The sequence below is a fragment of the Vicugna pacos genome, chromosome 2 (assembly GCF_048564905.1).
Source record: "Vicugna pacos chromosome 2, VicPac4, whole genome shotgun sequence".
Classification (NCBI taxonomy): Eukaryota; Metazoa; Chordata; class Mammalia; order Artiodactyla; family Camelidae; genus Vicugna; species Vicugna pacos.
This window is the reverse complement of record NC_132988.1, coordinates 109,668,550-109,687,852: the sequence shown is the minus strand read 5'-3', so window position 1 is coordinate 109,687,852 and position 19,303 is coordinate 109,668,550. Positions and strand designations below refer to the sequence as shown.

The following is a 19,303-nucleotide window of genomic DNA, read 5'->3' as shown; positions in this document are numbered from 1 at the left end:
ATGATTATATCTCTCTATATAATAGTCTGTGTTGTAGCGAAAATTTGACTAGATTATTTGGAACGTTGAGTCATTTTCCATGATAGACTCTTTTTCTGGCTTCTCAACTGCTATGGCAGTTGCTATTAAGTAGTATCAAATCTGACCCAACAAGGTAGTTGAGACACCACCTTATTCCTATCACAGCCATAGTCAAAAGAGTTTAGACATTATCGTCCAGAGGCAACTGTAGGGCAGTTATGGCTGAGTGTACCACAAGTGTTTGCAGAACATATCCACTTGTAGAAAATACCCACTGTAACCAACGTAGCACACAGAGAGATACCAACGTCTCTAGAGAGGCTTTAGATCTGCTAAAGCTGGGGAATTCCTGGGAACAAACAGAAAACAAAATAAAAGTGTTAAAAAGCAGACTGCGTACCAAAGAAAATCTAAATACTTCAATACAGTGAAGCCCAAATGAGGCTGTAAAAACTGTATTCTAACTCAGTTAAGTTTGATAAGGACTACTATAGGATTTAAATGTATTGTTCTCTGGACATGACAAGGTCATGGAGAACATTTACCTGCTACAGTAACAGGCAGAAAGGTTAACTGAGGAGTGAGGGCTTAATACTCAACTAACAAGACTAACAATGTTGCTCTTTCTTGCCTACTGAATATGAGCTAGCCATAAAAGCCCCTCCCAAATGTTGCTTGCTTACTTTATTGCTTTTAATTTTAAATGGAAAGAGACTCTAAACAAAATGCAAATTACTAATAACAAGCAATAATTTTTTTGCTAGAAAAATAATGGGATAGCTACAGAGGCACAGAGCTATATTTTAACTAAAGATCACTGTTCATTCTTGTAATTAAAGTTATTAAAAATGAATTACCAAGACTCTAATATAACTATGACATTTGGTCAGTGTAGTAAAAGAGACACTGAGAAAGAATACATATTTTCTGCTCTCTAGGAGTTAGCAATCCACTATGGAAGGATACAATGTAAAAATTTTATATTTCTTGCAGGGGTATCTGGAGGCCCATTTGATCTTCAATTTAAACATTCCCACCTATGTGGGTACAGGAAGTTAAAGATGACATGAGAATCAAGAGCATGTGAACTACTGTCTGTATTCTATCTCCAACATATCCTACTATATGACATGCTGGCTTCCTCCTTGAGACTAAGCACTGTATCTTACTCATTTACCTATTCAGGAATCTACAGTGGTACCACAACAAGGTAACTCAATAAATTTCATAAATAAATGATACTCTGCTTTTTAAATTTTTTCTTTTTTTTAAAATTCATTTTATTATTATTATTTTTTTACAGGGCATAGATAAAGCAAGAATGAGAAAATATTCCTTTCCTCTCTTGCACTTTACACAAAAAGGAACTGAATGGTCAGTGAAACGAATTATTAAAGAAAAGTGATCTTTTTTTTCCTGAAAGTCTTATGAGTTAGTTGGTTCAAAGGCAGGCAAGAATGAAGTCTTAGACATAGCTCATGCTGGTTTACTATGTCACTACTGAACATGCACTGCGAAGGATAAACACAAAATCAAGGATCAGATAAGGAGACGTGCTTCCTGAAGCTTCTTTTTAGTCCACAGATTTGACAGTCTCAACTGTCCGTGTGTAATGAGGAATCCATCAGGTCAGAGGAACATGGAGAATACAGAATCGCAGGATTTCTCCCTTTTACAACATTTAAGGGTTTTTTTGGGGGGGGGTAAGAGGGATAGAACCACATTATCATAGGAATTCATAACATTATCATAAAAGGAAACTCTTGCTGTACCCCAGTACACTTTCAAGTTTTGTTTCTTAAAGCCTACATGAGGTTTTACTAAAAGTCATGGCCTACCACAGCTTAATGTAGCTATTTAAGCCTTTTGCCCATCCTAACCATTCTTGTTCCTTGTTTTTTTTTTTTTGCCTCTTTGAAGCCATGAACTGACCACAGTATTTGTGAATTTCCTAGCCTTGTTAAAACAAAAGTCCAATTCCTCTGTGACTACAACTTTCCTTATTAGACTTTTTTTTAGCAATTAAATATTCTTCGTAAGTTCAGTTCACCAATTCTGGACTTTGGAAAAATCAGTCTCTAAAATATTCCTTCAGAATAGAGTTCTTCAAATTCTGATAGATATTCACCTCAAGAACTTACAAAATTGAGAACACACCTTAAAAACATGTGTATTATTTATAAATTACATAGCCACATTCTTATTATGAGCCAAACAACTCAAAGCACTGCATATATTTGGAAAAGTGTTCATCAATGATATAATTTTTAAATGCCATTTTTCAAACTTAATTCAGACAAAACTACATAGTAGAATATGTATATCCATTTAACTGGGCCATATAAACTGCAATGTATCACAACACTTAGACTGCAAACCAAAGAATAAGGGCCTCAGTATCAATCCCTCCTTGTTTGAGGAATGGAGCTCTCACTCTCCTCCCAGGACACTAAGTCTCCTTTATATGACAGGACTTCTGATATAAAGCCCAAGTAAGGATGCCATTGTCAGTCTATTCATCAAAGATCTGAAATGGTTAACTTACTTTTTATTTTTATTATGTTTTTAAAAATATTTTGAATTTTGAAGTAATTTTAGCCTACAGAAAAGTTTCAAAAGCAGCACAAAGATTTCCTTTTTGTTTGTTTGTTTTTTGTTTTTAGCTTTTTTGTGGGGGGAGAGTAATTAGGTTTGTTTATTTATTTATTTTTAGAGGAGGTACTGGGGATTGAACCCAGGACCTCGTGCATGCTAAGCAGGTGCTCTACCACTTGAGCTATACCCTCCCTCAAAAGATTTCCTATATATTCTTTTCCCAGCTTTTTCTTAATGTTACCATTCTATAAAACCAATTATCAAAACCGAGAAATTTACATCAGTACAATACTATTAACTAAACTATAGATTTTATTTGAAATTCATCAATTTTTCCACTAAGGTCCTTTTTCTGTTCCAGAATCCAATCCAGGATCCCATTTAGTAGTCATGTTTCCTTAGACTTCTCTAATCAGTCAATGTTCTGTTTTTCCTTGTCTTTCATGATCCTGATATTTTAGATGAGTATTGGTCAGTTATTTGAGAGAAAATGTTCCTCAACATATCTGATGCTTTCTCATGATTAGTTCAAAGGTATGCATTTTTGGCTACAGAAGTGATGTGCCTTTCTCAGTGTATGATATCAGTGCACCAGTAAGACTGGGTATGTTTTATTACTGGTGATACTACCCTGGGTCACTTGGTTAAGTTGGTGTCTCCTGGGTTTCCGTACTGTAAAACTACTATTTCTCTCTTTGTAACTAATATATTAGGGAAGATACTCTTGGAGCATGCAAGTACTCTGTTTCTCATCAACCTTTTGCCCACTTTTTGCTAGCACTCACTGGTGGATGCAGTAATTGTCACTGTGGAGTTCTAAGGGTGACTTTCATTTCCTTCATTCCTCCTACATTTTTAAATGGAAATTCTTCTGTAAGAAAGAGCTGTCCCTTCTTCCTCATTTATTTATAACAGTATGAAAACATATATATTGATCTTATCCTACAGATATTTATTTTTTTGCTCAAATTGTTCCAGTTTTGGCCATCAGCAGCTCTTTCAGGTTGGTACCTGTGTCCTACCAGCCTACTTCTTTCGAGACTTCCTTACTTTCTTGGCATCACAAAATGCTCCAAACTCATTTTATACTTTCCCAGCCCCAGCTATGGAAGCAACCACTTCTCAAGAAGCCTTGGTTCCCTTTATTGGAGAAATCTTGTTTTATTAATCATGTAGATCAATGTAGACTTCCTGCACTTCAGTGGATTATCTTATTTAATCTCTGACTACATGCATACATGATTTTGGACAGCACAGTTTTACAGTATTGCTCCATACAATTTTTTTGTTTGCTCCAACAAAATACTCAACAATAATGAAGGAACACTCTTTATTAACAATCTAAAACATTTCCAGAGTTAAAAAGGATTAAGTCAAAGAAATGTATGTAACAGGAAGAATCACAGATGTCATATTATCCCTGGGTTTATCTCTATAACATTCTAGACATTGTAACTCCAATAACTCCAATAAACAATGATGCCAGAGGTACACAACATACCCTAATCTAGGTAGCAACTGACCAGTACCCCACCAGAGTGCTGCTTCTACAAACAAACCTCAACAACATCAACCAGTATTGCCAGAACAATAAGTGTGCTTTTTAAGAAAAACAAAAATGGATAAAGACTCATGAAAAAAAATAGCAAGCTTTTAATATGGGCCCACAGATGGTTTTGCAGAACTCTTCTGTTTTGTGTTGAAAAATGAGATACATGCAAAGTAAATAAGGATGCTCTAGGCCACCCAAAAGGTTTTGGAGTTCAGGCAATACCAGAAAATTAGAGTACATGATCAGACTCACTAGCGTATTTGGTTAGTATCATGGTTCCAGCTACTCAACAGAAACAATGTAATCTGACTTACTGTATTTAAGACAGAAGCAATCCTAAAGCAGGATACTGTAACATCTGCTGGCCTAAAAAAAATTTTTTTTCTTACATATACATAAAAGTATTTTAATATTTCTTGTCACTATAAAGGAGGCAAGAATATACAATGGAATAAAGACAGTCTCTTCAGCAAATGGTGTTGGGAAAACTGGACAGCAGCATGTAAAACAATGAAGCTAGAACACTCCCTTACACCATACACAAAAGTAAAGTCAAAATGGATCAAAGACTTAAACATAAGACAAGATACAATAAACCTCCTAGAAGAAACTATAGGCAACACATTATCTGACACACATCTCAAAAATGTTCTCCTAGGGCAGTCTACCCAAGCAATAGAAATAAAAGCAAGAATAAACAAATGAGACCTAATTAAACTTACAAGCTTCTGCACAGCAAAGGAAACCATGAGTAAAAGAAACGACAACCTATGGAATGGGAGAAAATTTTTGCAAATGAAACCAACAAAGGCTTGATCTCCAGAATATATAAGCAGCTCATACAACTTAATAAGAAAACAACAAACAACCCAATCCAAAAATGGGCAGAAGACCTAAACAAGCAATTCTCCAAGGAAGAAATACAAATGATCAATAGGCACATGAAGAAAATGCTCAATATCACTAATTATCAGCAAAATGCAAATCAAAACTACAATGAGGTATCACCTCACACCAGTCAGAATGGCCATCATTTAAAAGTCCACAAATGACAAATGCTGGAGAAGCTGTGGAGAAAACGGAACCCTCCTACACTGCTGGTGGGAATACAGTTTGGTGCAGCCACTGTGGAAAACAGTATGGAGATAACTCAAAAGACTAGGAATAGACTTATCATATGACCCAGGAATCCCCCTCCTGGGCATATATCCAGAAGGAACCCTACTTCAAAAAGACACCTGCACCCCAATGTTCATAGCAGCACTATTTACAATAGCCAAGACATGGAAACAACCTAAATGTCCATCAACAGATGACTGGATAAAGAAGAGGTGGTATATATATACAATGGAACACTTTCAGCCATAAAAACCGACAACATAATGCCATTTGCAGCAACATGGATGTTCCTGGAGAATGTCATTCTAAGTAAAGTAAGCCAGAAAGAGAAAGAAAAATACCACATGAGATCACTCATATGTGGAATCTAAAACAAAAAAAACCAAAGAACAAAAAAAACATAAATACAAAACAGAAACAGACTCACAGACATAGAATACAAACTTGTGATTGCCAAGGGGGCGGTGGGTGGGAAGGGACAGACTGGTTTTCAAAATGTTGAATAGATAAACAAGATTACACTGTATATAGACCAGGGAAATATATACAAGATCTTGTGGTAGCTCACAGCAAAAAAAAAATGTGACAATGAATATATGTATGATCATGTATAACTGAAAAATTGTGCTCTACACTGGAATTTGACACAACATTGTAAAATGACTATAACACAATAAAAAAAAGTTCAAAAAAACCCCATTTCTTGTCATTATAAAGTACACTCTCTGTTGCCCATACCTAAAGAATTAAAAAGTAAAATAATAAGCAGTTCTTAAATAATTTGTTTTGCTTTAGAAAATGTGATCTTTCATTACACAAATATATTCATACAACATTTTCACCCTGCTATTAATACTTTAAAATTAGCTTTGGTTCTCTGATCATTCAGAACATGGAGGGAATAAGAAAAACAGCTAACAGGATTAGCCAACTTTGAAATTTTACTTCAAAGTGTCTCATATGATTATGGAAGGCTGATTGGTGTATATGTCTATAGAACAATTTTTTCAAATATTCCTATTCTTTTTACTTCTTGAATGTTACATACGCTAACAATATATATCAACACATTTTAGCAAAAAATTTTCCATTTTATTAACTAAGAAAGTGAAGCACAAAAGTGACTTTTTATTTGTATAAAACAAACACAAAGAATGTTATAATTTGTATCCTATTTATGTGACAATTCTACTTCCCCAAAATATTGAGTATTATGTATGCTGCTGACAGTTCTGAAGTATTACTACTGCTCACTTTTGAGACTGCATGACACCTTACACCTTGATGTTAGTTACTAATTCATGGAATCCTAAGGATAATCTTCCTAATGATTATAAGATGTAAGCTGAGAACTAACCCCTAGGTGATACTCCTTTGTTGACTTAGTGTGATTCCAAGTAATTGATAATAATAATAATAAATAATAGTAGCAGCAGTTTTAGACGATTGAGCTCTTACATTATCTCTTCCTCCCATCCCTCCCCATCTTTATTGAGGCATAACTGGTATACAAAAAACTGCACATAAATAATGTATACAATTTGGTGAGTTTGCAAGCAGTATCTCTTTTAATCATCACAATAATCTTCTTAAGAAGTAGAATCATTCCTATTAGACAGAAATGGAAACTAGTCTTAAGGAGGTTAAAAAGTTTGCTTAAGGTCACACAAGGCTGAATAAGTTGTAGAACTAGGACTAGAACCCAGGTCTAACTAAAAAACGTGACCTCTTAACTTCTGTGCCATATTATGAATAGAACAGGTCATTTAGATGCCACTGCTTAGTTTTCTTATACATTCAAAGCGAAAAAATTAGTGCAGTCCACCATGGGGCTACTCTTCACTGGATGCCTATATGGCACGAAGCTGGATGTTTCATTTACATTATATCAGTCTTCACAATGATATAACATCACCAAGTAAAGTAACTTGCCCAACATCACAGCTATTTAATGAATAAAACAGCAAACAACCAACCCATCTAGGTTTGACTGCATAGCCCATATTTTTTCCACCAGAAGCTACTAGTAAACACACAGTAAACACTAAAATGTAAACCAATATCTTTTGTTTTAATAAAACTACTTTTGGTGGGTGAGGGCACACAACAGAGTATAAGCATCTACAGTTATTATGCCTCTTCTGCATATGAGAAAACTAGGTCACATAAAAGAGTAAGTAGTTTATCAAAACCATATCACTAATTCATGGTAGGGCAAGATTTGAATCCATATCTGTTCTATGGTAGAGCTTATGCTTTTGCCCTTTCTCCTTAAGATAGAAATATTTTAGACGACTTCATTCAAAATACTTTAAGGTGGAAAACACACACACATAACAAATCCACATGGAGAAAGGTAGGGGATCACCACTACTTAGCAATAACAAATCAGTGAGTTCTAATCAATAGAACAGTCTGAGCAGGCTGTCAATATAATGTACAACCTGCCAACTGCAAATGGTAAACTGTAATGGATAGTTCATAATGATATATAAACTAAAAATGGTGAGATGGTAATTTATAAAACTAATTTATCACATTTCACAGGTACAGTATCTGATCAAACTCTGCTAGAATCCTAGACTCCTTATATCTTGAGATACACAAGAGAAATTCAGAAAGAATTAATCAGCCATTGAGGTTCCAAAGGGCCACAGAAAATAAGTAATTATTTAAAAGAGAATTACAACTATTATCATATTAAATGAGATAGAGGAAAGTTCATGTGTTAGAGTATGTTTAACAAAGTACTATCTCTACAAAAATTGCATTTGAAAAAAAGACCTTTGTGTGAGAGTAAGAAACTGAAAATATCAGACTCAAAATTATGGCAAGACAGAACCTTTATAAAAGCACTGAGGCAGTAGATTGATTCAGAGGCCGGCTTATAACTCAGTTGTTTTTTACACTAGAGTTTATCACCCATAAAACTACAGTAATATGAAGAAAATTATCAGAAAAAAAAAATAGCTGACCAGCAACATATTCCTCCCCTCCCTTTTTATTTCAGTTCAAGGCACACGACTACTTTATTTCAGTCCTCAGCTAATTTCATTGGCTATCGAGTTTTGTTTTTTCCTTAAAAGGCCCTGATCTTCAGATTCTAGTACCACCCAATTTAGTATATTGGATTGTCTTAAATTTGCAGGCAGACTGCAATCGGGTTTAAAGTCTTACAGCTAAGAGAATCACACGCTATTTGCAAAGACGCTTTAAACTACAGGAGGTGTGCAGAAACTACGCTATTAAAAAAAAGTAAGTTTATTTACCTCCTATCTCATGGTCTCTTTGGGATGTATTCTGACCAATTAAACCAGTGGATAGATACCCCATGACACAGATTTTTATTTTTCACACTTGGCATGAAATATCTGCAGTGGCATGCTGATGTATTTGACACTTCTAGATGTAGGATTCATGGAAGAGCTTTTATTAAAAGATACTCTAAGTCAATCAGGCTTAGGAAAAAGTATCACAATAAACAATAAATGGAGTATGAACAAACCTAGTGTATTTTTGGTTAACTTCCAGGAGTTAAAGGAAATGCTGACTGTAAAGTAAAAAGCCTTATATCTAGATAAAGAGGCTGGATTTAATGAAGTGCACCATGAAAATGTTAAAGAACTGCTAACATCACATAGTGGAGAGTTTATGATTGAGAAAAGTTTTCAACTTGATGCTCATCATTAGTCAGGTAAAGATAAAGGAGTCACAGATATCTGACATCAAATCTTTAAAAGAAACTTTACATTATGCAGATAAAATGTTTGTTGATACAACAGAGTTTGGTCATGATATGAGAAGACTTCTCACATTAAAGGGTAACCAGGAGCTGAAAAAGTGCAAGTGAAGCAAACTTAAATAGTTGGTCCATTTTTAGTTTTTAAGAGTCCCATTGTTTTTTCCATGGCTTCAACTAATGGTTAAGAGCTAGTTTCACGGATTCCGACTTGGACAAACCTCAGGCATTTAATTCAGCTTTCCACTACTTCCCCAGCTCAACGTGGCTTAATATTGCTTATCACGGAACAGCAACAGGAACTAAGCCTCCATCTCTTTTATTACCATGAAACTTCAGGCAGGCAACTCTTTCATCCATTAATTAAACATTTAAAAAATGCCTTTTAAAAATTATTTTACTGAATGCTACTGGCAATCATTAACTATCTTACATTATTTCATTAGTTATTTACATTAGAGTGCATGTTCCTTGGTCAAGTTATTTAACTGTTATTTCTTTGTATGTAAGTAAAGGAACAGAGTAAATAATCTCTAAATCCCCTACCTGCTTTAAAATGCTGTAATTGTAGATTGGTTTCAAGAGGAAAATAAATGATCTGTAAAACTAAGGAATGGGCGTGGCAGTCACCTACCACATGCCTGATCTGTAATTTTTCAAAACTTTAACTCTTTAATTCTTGAAATGTATTCCCCCTAGGATTTCTGTAGTTTGATACCGTATTTTTTCGCTTTTGCTCATATGTTATTTGAATACTCTTTATAAGATCGCGATCCCCACCTCTAACCTGACATTCCCTATGCTCCTCTCTCCACTTTGCCTCCACAGCCCTTATATATATATTTATATCCAGCCTGTGTGTAAGGGGTGTATGCGTGTATGTATGCACATTCAACCACAAATAGACTTTGCTTATTTACTGTCTGTGTCCCCTCACTAGCATATAAAAGTCCATGAAGAGAAGGATGTTTTTTGCCTTTTGTTCACTAGTACGATACCTGGCATATAGAAGGAAGCTTAGTGGATCTTTGTTGAATGAAGGGACTTCTTTATTCATGGACCAGAAATATGTTTTATAAAGGCCAACATGCTAGTCTTGCTTCAGGGAAAGTCATACTTCAGGGAAAGAAAGAACTAAATTAGTAGCATTTTATAAAAGAACACATAGGTGACGACACAGCTGGTAACTTCATGAGTTACTCAGAAAACCAGAGAATATTATAAAAAGATTTTTAAAATAAGTTAATAATAAACAGTTAAATAGCAAAAGTAATTGTCTATTTCTTCCATATAAAAGTGCTTTTTCCAATTTAGTACTCTGATTATTTTGAATAGCATATATAGATTACTACATTTAATTGGATACAGACTAACTTCACTATCTGCCATATTAGAGGCAGAGCATAGGCAAGAAATATTACCTAAGGATAGATGGTAATTCAAATAATAGAGCCCCAAATAAAATTTCCTTTTTTTCTGAGAATTAGGTCTCCCCTCTCACCCACTAGACTATACCGTCTCAACTTAATTAGAATATGCAAATAAAAATTTTAGACAAGTCCTAAAGAATTTTATAAAGATAAATGGAAGAACCACTTCTTCCTCCAAATTTAAACTATGCCTTCAAAAGGTTATTAGAGTTGTGTAAAACCACTGAAACAATAATTCAATGACTAAACATTTCTGAAAGGAATTTAGAATCTCTTATATTTTCAATATTTTTGACTGACTCCTGGAACATCTTAGAATATTGGCACTTGCTTTTCACATGCAAGGACCCTTAAAAGATTTTGCTTTAGCATACTACTGCTGTAAGTCACGGTTTTTAAAAGCTGGATAGACAATCATGATTTTAAAGCACTTGCTATTGATCTTTAAACTTATTCCTTTTCTACATGCACTCAATTAAGTTATTGAGCATTAACTGTACCAGGTACTATTCTAGGTGCTTGCAATACAGCAAAATAGACAAAATCCCTGTCTTACTGTTCTTATATTCTAGAAGTAGCAGATAACGAAGAGAAGGTAAAAGAGGAGTGAGTCAGGGAAACAAACAAAAAGCAGAATGATAGGAAAGAGAGTGACTGAAAGAATTATAAATAGGATGACTGGGGCAATAGGTGGCATCTGGCCATTGGTAATATTTGGTAATATGAAGGAGTGCAATGCTCAGGCAGAAACAGGATTCCAGGTAGAGGTAATAGCAACAGCAAGTAGGAAGACCCTGAGATGGGAATAAAGTTAGCACACTTAAGAAAAAGCAAAAAGCCAGAGTCTGCAAAAGAATGGGCAATTAAGAGATGTGGTTAAAGAGGAAGCAGAACCAGACCATACAGATCAAGTCCTTGATAGATTTTTTTACTCTGACATGCTAAGCCAATTAAACATTTTTGGGCAGAGGAATGTTCTGGTTAAGGCTTTAGAAATATTATTTTGCCTTCTATGAAGAAAAATGAATTGGTATGGAAGGGCAAAGTAGAAGCAGAGACACCAGTTAGGAGGCTCTTTAAGGAGTATATGTCAAAAATGAAGTGCCGTGGATTAGGATGGTAGCAAAAGAAATGTTGAGACATGGTCAGATCCTGGACAGATTTTGAAGGTAGAGCCAATGGGACTTGACTATAGGTTGAATGTGGGTATAAAGGACACTGAGGAATCAAGAAAGGCTCCAAGCTTTGGGGGCTGACCACCTGGGTCAAAAGTGATACATTTTACTAAAGTGGGAAAGACTAGGGCAGAGGAAAGTTTGGGTGAGAGTAAAATCAACTGTTCTGTTTTAGTCAGGTCATTCTGAGATGCCTATCAGGTATTCTAGTAAAGAAAGATATAAGAAAGAAGACATGATATAAGATCAAGTAGACAGATATAAGAGAGTAAAGCTAGAGGAAAGATTAGGATTAGATATAATTCTATAATATGCAGATGTCATCAGCACGTACATTATAATTAAATCCACTGGACAAAATGAGGCCATCAAGTAAGAGAAGGTATAATGGGAAGAACGATAGCTGAGGACTAACTCCTGGGCTCTTCAATATTTAAAGGTCAAGAAGATAAAAATCAGCAAGAAGCATATGAAAGAAGTTATCTGCAAGAAATAGGAAAAAAATGAAAAGAATATAATTTCCTAGAAACCACGATTAAGGAAGTGATCAATTCTATCAAATGATGCTGAAAGCCTGAATAAGGTGAGAATTGATAACTTTCTTCTGAGTAGTACAAGATGGAATTACCAATGAAATTGATAAAAACAATTTCAGCGGAATAGTAGGAAAGAAAGTTTAATTGGGATGGGTTGAAAAGACAAGGGGAGTTGAGAAGTGAAGATGGTAAAAGTATAGAAAGAACAAATATTTATTAAACATCTACCAAATGTCAGATGCTTCAGATATATCAGTCAGTAAAAATAAAAAAAATCCAATTCTTCTTGGTGTTTATATTCTAGCAGGAAGAAAAAGATAATAAACAATAAATGAAAGGAATAAGTAAATTATATAATGTGTAAGAAGGTGATTGTGCTACAAAAAAAGGAAGGGTGATTTTTAGTTGCGATGGTTTGAGAAGACAGAGAACATAACCACCTGTAATAGAGGAAACTGACTAGGTGAGACATCACAGTCAGCAAAACCGGGTGTTTTACTCTAGTCAAGTTCAGTCGTTCCAGGACAAGGGTGTAATATATACAGAATTGGGTTAAAATACAGATTAAGGTTCTGATAAACAAATATGAAGAGAAGAAGGGAGTTAAGATTTACAGAAAGATGACCACAGCGATCAAGCACAGTATCTGAGCTGAGTAAGGAGAGATGTGAAGTCATGAGAAGACAATAAACAGTAAGAAGTGGTATGGGCAACAGATTGCAGGATGCAAGGAGGTTAAAAAAAAAAATACTGGCATGACTACTGGAATAAAATGGTAGTTAGAAAAACAGATGGTTGAAATTTTATTTGGCAGGTGGCAAAGGTCTAGGGATGATTATGGGAAAAGGCAGCTGGAGTGGAATGGAGGGAGAGATCATTTGAAATGAAAAGATCAAGTAACTGAGAGGCCAGAATGTTGACCATATCAGCCACACAGAACTTGAAGTCACCAAGAACTATGACGAGAGGAAGAAAGTGAAAGGGCTGGTAGAGGTCTGCAACATGATAATATTAATGGGATGTTTGATGTCATGTGCTCCAAACAAGCTGACGGTTTTGATGATGAGGGCAAATAAATGATCAGAAAGCACCTATACAGATCTCAGAAGTTGCTTGTTAATTTTATCATACTTACATTACATAAAGCAAGGAATTAAAAATATCCAGCAAGAGAAAGGGTTATAAAAGCATCTTTTATGAATATATATGCTTCAGTTATAGCAAAAAAGTAAAGGTAACATTAAGAGAAAAGACTAAGGATATAGGGGATTGCTGATGAAAGACCACAAGTTCCAGAAGACACAGTGGGAAAAATGTGGGTGCTTGTAAAGCTGTAACTGGGTCAAATTAGAGGTGAAAAAAGACAAAAAAAGGGAAGAATCCAGGTGATGAAGAATGACCCCATAGTCGGCCTTTAATTTCTGCTGTATTGCAGGCAGAAAGGTGATTTTAATAGAAAAGCAAAATTTTTTTAATCTAGTCCTAATTTTAAGTGTGTTCTTAGAATTTCATTCATGTCCTCTGTATATGGCAAAACAAGGAAAATCTTTTCATGAACATTTCTGAATGTGGCTTATAATGGTATGTGGATTACTTTATGGCACTAACGTACAATTCCCTGAGAGTTCCAAAAAGGCAACCCACATATTAAAAGAAAGCCTATGTATGACCACAATGGTATCACAAAGGCACACTTGTAAAAGAAACACTTATGGTCTGAATGAATTAGGTCAAATTTAAATAGTCAGGGATGATTGCACTTAGAGAAAAGTGATCTAAAATATTAACACTCCTGTTTCTAAGAAATCAAATGTTTTATCATCAGTCATAATCCACTTAGTTAAAGAGCAGTGTAAATATTTATTTCATGCAATAGTATAAAGCTTAAAAATGAAGAGTTTAAAAGGAAACGGGTCTGTGTTCAGAAAAGGCATGAAACACTTTACATAAAACCTGGCTATCAGTTAATTCAAGGGGAAAGGGCTGTTTAATCGCAGCTTTCAACTATCTTCATCAGATACAGATGGAAGGTCTTTGAAAAGACAAGACCAGAACAGTAGTTACATAAATGGTAAATGTATGTAGGGGTAAAAGATAAACTAGGAAAAACAAACTATATTTTGCAGAAAGGTTTTATTGTACTATATACTTAGTATGATTCATTCAGCTATAATGTGCATACTGTTTGTCCAATTTAGTCAAGTTAAGTAGCCTTTTTTAATTTAAAAATAAAAGATGAGACATCTTCCTGAACCATAAGCCAGTGATTTACACGACTTTAGGTGATTAGAGAATGTGAAGCTAAAAGTCAAAATAATTCAGTTTATATCTTATGAGGATAACCTCATAAAAGGCATTTTATATCTATATGCCTATGTTTATTCACACTTCAAAACAACTAAATTTACTGATATTCAAACTATACATAGTAATAAACTTAAGTACAAAGTAGGAAAACTATAAGTACATGCTAAATAATTTTCTTCTTCAAACAGAGTAAGTGTTAATACCACTGAGTATGTAGAGAAACTGGAAGCTATCTGGACAGTTTATCTTAGTACTCATTCATTCATTCAAGAAATATTTACTGAAGATCTAAGATGTGACAAGTACTGTTCCAGATACCTGGGATTCTGCAATTAACAGAAGTCTCTGCTATCATGGAGCTTTCATTCTACTCTAGCACTCTGGACAATTTCTAGGGTTAACCTCTGGAAGGAATTCAATTTTGAAAAACTTCTAAAGTAAATAACATACAAAATTAGTTAAAAGTTCACTTCTGCACTAAAATATCCCCTCCTCCTGATTCTATTTATTCAATCCTGAAAGAGTATCTTTGACTCGTTTCTCATTGTAAGGGATTGTCTGAACTGTATTTAGTTTAGTAAGTTTTCTCCAATTATTAAACACTATGAAGGAACTAATCACTAAAGCTGTTCATAGTTCATAAAAAGGAAAAGGAAACCTATGAGAAACAGAGCATTTCTCATAGTTTCTCTCTAGTTTGCCTAATTCAATTAAAATAATTCTAGTCCTAGGCTGCTAAGTAGTAGAGAATAGGAAGGCTTTTCTACTTAATACTTAAAAGAACTTCAGTTCTCTCCACACAGAACATCTCTGACCTTTTTAAAATTTCTTTCAAGGATTCAAATGTTCACAACACAGAATTTAACTTCTCTGTGCTTCATTGTCTCTATCTGTTAAAATGATAATAAGAGGACCTCTCTCTTAAAACTGTTTTGGGATTAAATGAGATAAAGCACAAAAAGGGTCTAGTGTTCCCTCATAATTGGTGACTTCAATGATAATAATTATCCTAAGTGTGAGTTCTCAATAATAATAGTTTACATTTAATTTATCATCATTATCCCCAAAATTATAGTTAGGAAGGATAACAAACAAGCTACAATGAGGATTATATTAAAAGATTTTCTTGTTTTGGCAAGATGATCTCATGCTTATGTTCCTCAAACTAAGCAACAGATTTAAATATCAATAACATTAATGTTATTAATATCCAGAATTCCTAAAAATGACTGAGAAATTTTCAGGAATCAAATGAAAACTTCACTAAACAATATGTTTTATTAACATTTTATTTGCTTCAAAGTCTCAGAAGTATTTCCTATCTTTAAAAACACATTTTTTGCCTTTTATTTCAAAGCAGAGTAAATAGAACTTCCTAAAAAAAAAATAAACAAATAATAAACAAATACACAAAGGAATTAGGACCATTTAAAAGATAGTTATTATCTTCTAGCCTCATCCTGGTCAGACCATACTGGAAATCTCTAAAATGATTTTATTCAAAGAAAATGAAAAACAAACAACAGAAACAAACCCAAGTAAACAAGTAGAAAAGTATTTATGTTTAATTAAATCTGGAAAGTGATGATGGACTACAAATAAAGAAATTAACAAAGACAAAAATACTTAAGACCTGAAGTAAAGCAAAAATACTAATAAGACTCTTTCATTTAAAAACCCTGGGATCTTTCAAAGATCTTGAAGAAAATCAAAAAAATCCCCAAATGGAGAGGTCACTAAATATCCATGAACACTCACCCAACCATTGGTAGGAGACCTCTTGGAGACCCAGATGCTTGAATCAGCTGAAATAGTACCAAGTTTTTACTGATTACTCTTAATAGGGCAATGGAGCACAGGTTAACTCCATACTATCAAATATTAAAGGTTATTACTATTGATAATTCTACCTACTACCATTACAAATTATTCAAAGGAGACTGAGTAATAAGTTCAAAGGTGAGTGAAAGTTAACTGCATGCATGGGTGCAAATGCATACACTTCCTACATCTCTCTCAGTGATGTAAATCTGATACAATAATTCTTCTTAGAAGTGTAAACTTACAGACAGAATACAATTTTTAAAATTAATATTATAAAATTCTTAAAGCATGTAAAGTATTTTTATATTGGTTCACACAGAAAATTTTGGAAAAATAACTTTTTTAAAGACAATGCCACTTTTTCAATACTAAGTACTTTAGTAACACAGGAAAAGGTTTTCAGTTCCTTGAACTTAAAATACAGTTCTTAACTTTAGGCCTTTAAATATACTGATGATTCTTCTAACCAGAGGATTTTCATATTTCAACACATAAAAGAACTCATAACATTAAGACTAAACAAAAGCCTTCTTTCTCAAAGGGAAGGACTATATTCAACATCATTCATTAAAACCTGGAAGCTATTAATTTAACAGAAAATATTTAATATTACCTAATTCAAAAGAGGAGTAAAAGCACAGTCAATAATTGGATGAAAACACAGTAATGTTTTTCTCAATCTCTGGAAGCTGGGAGGTAGGATGATCCCTCCACCACCCCCCTGAAATCCCCCCATGCCATGACTTACTCCAAAAGTCTATGTGGTAAAAATTAATACACTCTACTACTACTGCAGAAATGGCCAAGAACAAAAAATGGAAGGTTCTATATGTCTGTATTTTTCTCAAGTAATTCAAGATATGAAAACTACTTCTGCCTAATAAATGTATATCAAGGAAACAAGTGAAACAAGCTTCATTTGGATTAAATAGTTTAGATAGACAGGAAGCAAAGAAGAACACTGACATTTTAATGTCAAGTAAGCATATTCAGGATATCAAAGAAACACTGAAATCTCAAGTCAGCAAATATACTACCAACCTGGCTGGTAAATGATTTAACTGTTCCATTTCTAAAAATAGCTTTGCAATATATCACTTATTGAACATGAATAATTTTCAAGTCTTGTGCAACAAAATAAGGAAGACTAGAAGCATTAAAAATTTTCATCTGCCTATAGTAGATTAAGAAAATAAAGACAGGGAGAGATTTGAGAATAGAATAGTGAAAAGGAATGCCTAATGAAGACTAGGTCTACAGTGACTGCAAATCCTAATGTCTCTAAAAATACAAAGAAAAACTAGCGATAAAGAAATAATCAACAATGGAGTAGAGACTGACATACTAAAAACGTGTGTGGGGAAAATTAAAACATTTTAGATCTCTATTGAAAATTTTACATGACAAAGTATATCAATATTACCTTTCTTTCGAAAGAGTGCATTTAGGTAATTTTCTGCTTGGCATTCAATCTTTTCAGTGTTGGACTGGCCCTGAGATGATAGTTCCTCTGTTGGTGTTGACTGTGAAGAATCAAGAGATGGTATACAATCCTAGAATTAGGAGAAAGCAACACACACACACAAAAAAATCACTTTTTATTTAAACACGGTACTCCATTTAAAATGTCAAAAAAAAATTAATTCTCTAAATGCTCATTTGTTCTCCCTTTTAAATAAATTATATACAAATCACAAAATTTAGGAGCAGAGTCAGGAAAAAAGATATTTATCTTTTACAGAGGGCCAAATTAGCATTATTCTTAAGCAAAATTATTGTCAAAAAGGGGGGAGGGCAGATAAAATATATTGTTAAATAAATTCACTATATAGCATGCCAATAATAAGTTTTAAGAACAAAGCAGATATGTTTACACACTAATCTAACCAAAATGGGTACAAGTTCTCAAGTTCCCACTTCTTCTCAACAATACATAAAGAATTAGGACCTCCCACCATACAAGAAGATGCTGCTCGTCTAGTTTATGGCCTGTTTACTGTGGACACCAATAACTAATCATGTCACAGGAGATAATTATTTGATATCCAAAAGACTTCATAAGAAAGTTAAAAGGCTAAAATGTAGTGCTACATTATCCTCCAACCACCAATTCCTAAGAAATCAGACTATAGGATGGCCTCAGACCAAACTGTCTTCCTAAATATAAAACAGATCTGCAACTTAACTTTGAGTCAGGGAGTTCTAAGAAAGAAATGTAAAATAAGCAAAAAAGATGAGTGTGTTGGGATTTTCATCCGTAGGTTAAACTAAATGTTAGACTTCTAACATAAGACTTTAAAATATTATTCTCATTACTAAAATCAAGTATTTAAATTTCACTGTAAGTCACATATTTTCAGAACAAATTAAGTTTAAAAAATTGTGTTACAATTGTACAATTAGTTTAGAAATAATTTCACAGCACTAAAACTTACACTGACTGCTTCTCTCTGTAGGTTACAAAATGAACATTTTTCATCCATAGACCAGTCAGTCAGCTCTTCTGGTTCACAGTCTTTAAAAGAGGGAAAAATATTGATTAAATACACTAACTTTATTAAAATAAATAAAATTACCTCTCTATAGCAATGGCTCATATAAAAAAAACTAACTACTAACTGTAAGGAGAAAAGCCCTAACTTTAAAACTAAACTGGTGACATCTAGAAAGGAATATGAAGAGTAATTTTGCACTATTATCAGACAAAGCAGCAAGAACAATAAGCTGGTTATAAATTAATTCTCCAAAATTAGAATTTTAAGTATTTAGCCTTCTGAAAGATTCAATTTATCATTATCTATTAATTTTTACTCTCACTATGAAGGAAATCAGAAAAAACAAGACGATATGGGGGAAGAGGAATAAAATCTCCTTATCATGAAAGACAACATAAAACAGAGAAATGGAGTAAAGCACCAGAAAAGCCTTCAGAATTTGAGGAAATAGAATGCTGTCCCCCTAAAAAAGTAGAAATCCATTGCTAAAAAGTCAGATCAGATTTTTAT

General features: G+C 33.8%; 1 protein-coding gene across 17 annotated transcripts in view; it reads right to left on the bottom strand.

Moving 5' to 3' along the window:
• Nucleotides 1-19,303, bottom strand: part of LCORL (ligand dependent nuclear receptor corepressor like) — a 153,728-nt gene that overhangs the window by 83,049 nt on the left and 51,376 nt on the right. For 13 of the 17 annotated variants that reach the window (XM_072945850.1, XM_031686432.2, XM_072945831.1 and 10 more), the window contains 2 exons: nucleotides 18,734-18,813; nucleotides 17,722-17,851 (listed from right to left, as the gene is read on the bottom strand). In XM_072945850.1, coding sequence (XP_072801951.1) covers nucleotides 17,722-17,851; nucleotides 18,734-18,813 — 210 coding nt within the window. Of the gene's footprint in view, nucleotides 1-10,061; nucleotides 10,143-15,796; nucleotides 15,850-16,232; nucleotides 16,280-17,721; nucleotides 17,852-18,733; nucleotides 18,814-19,303 lie in introns of those variants that run through there. The other 4 variants (XM_072945876.1, XM_072945875.1, XM_031686451.2 and 1 more) reach the window with 4 other exon arrangements.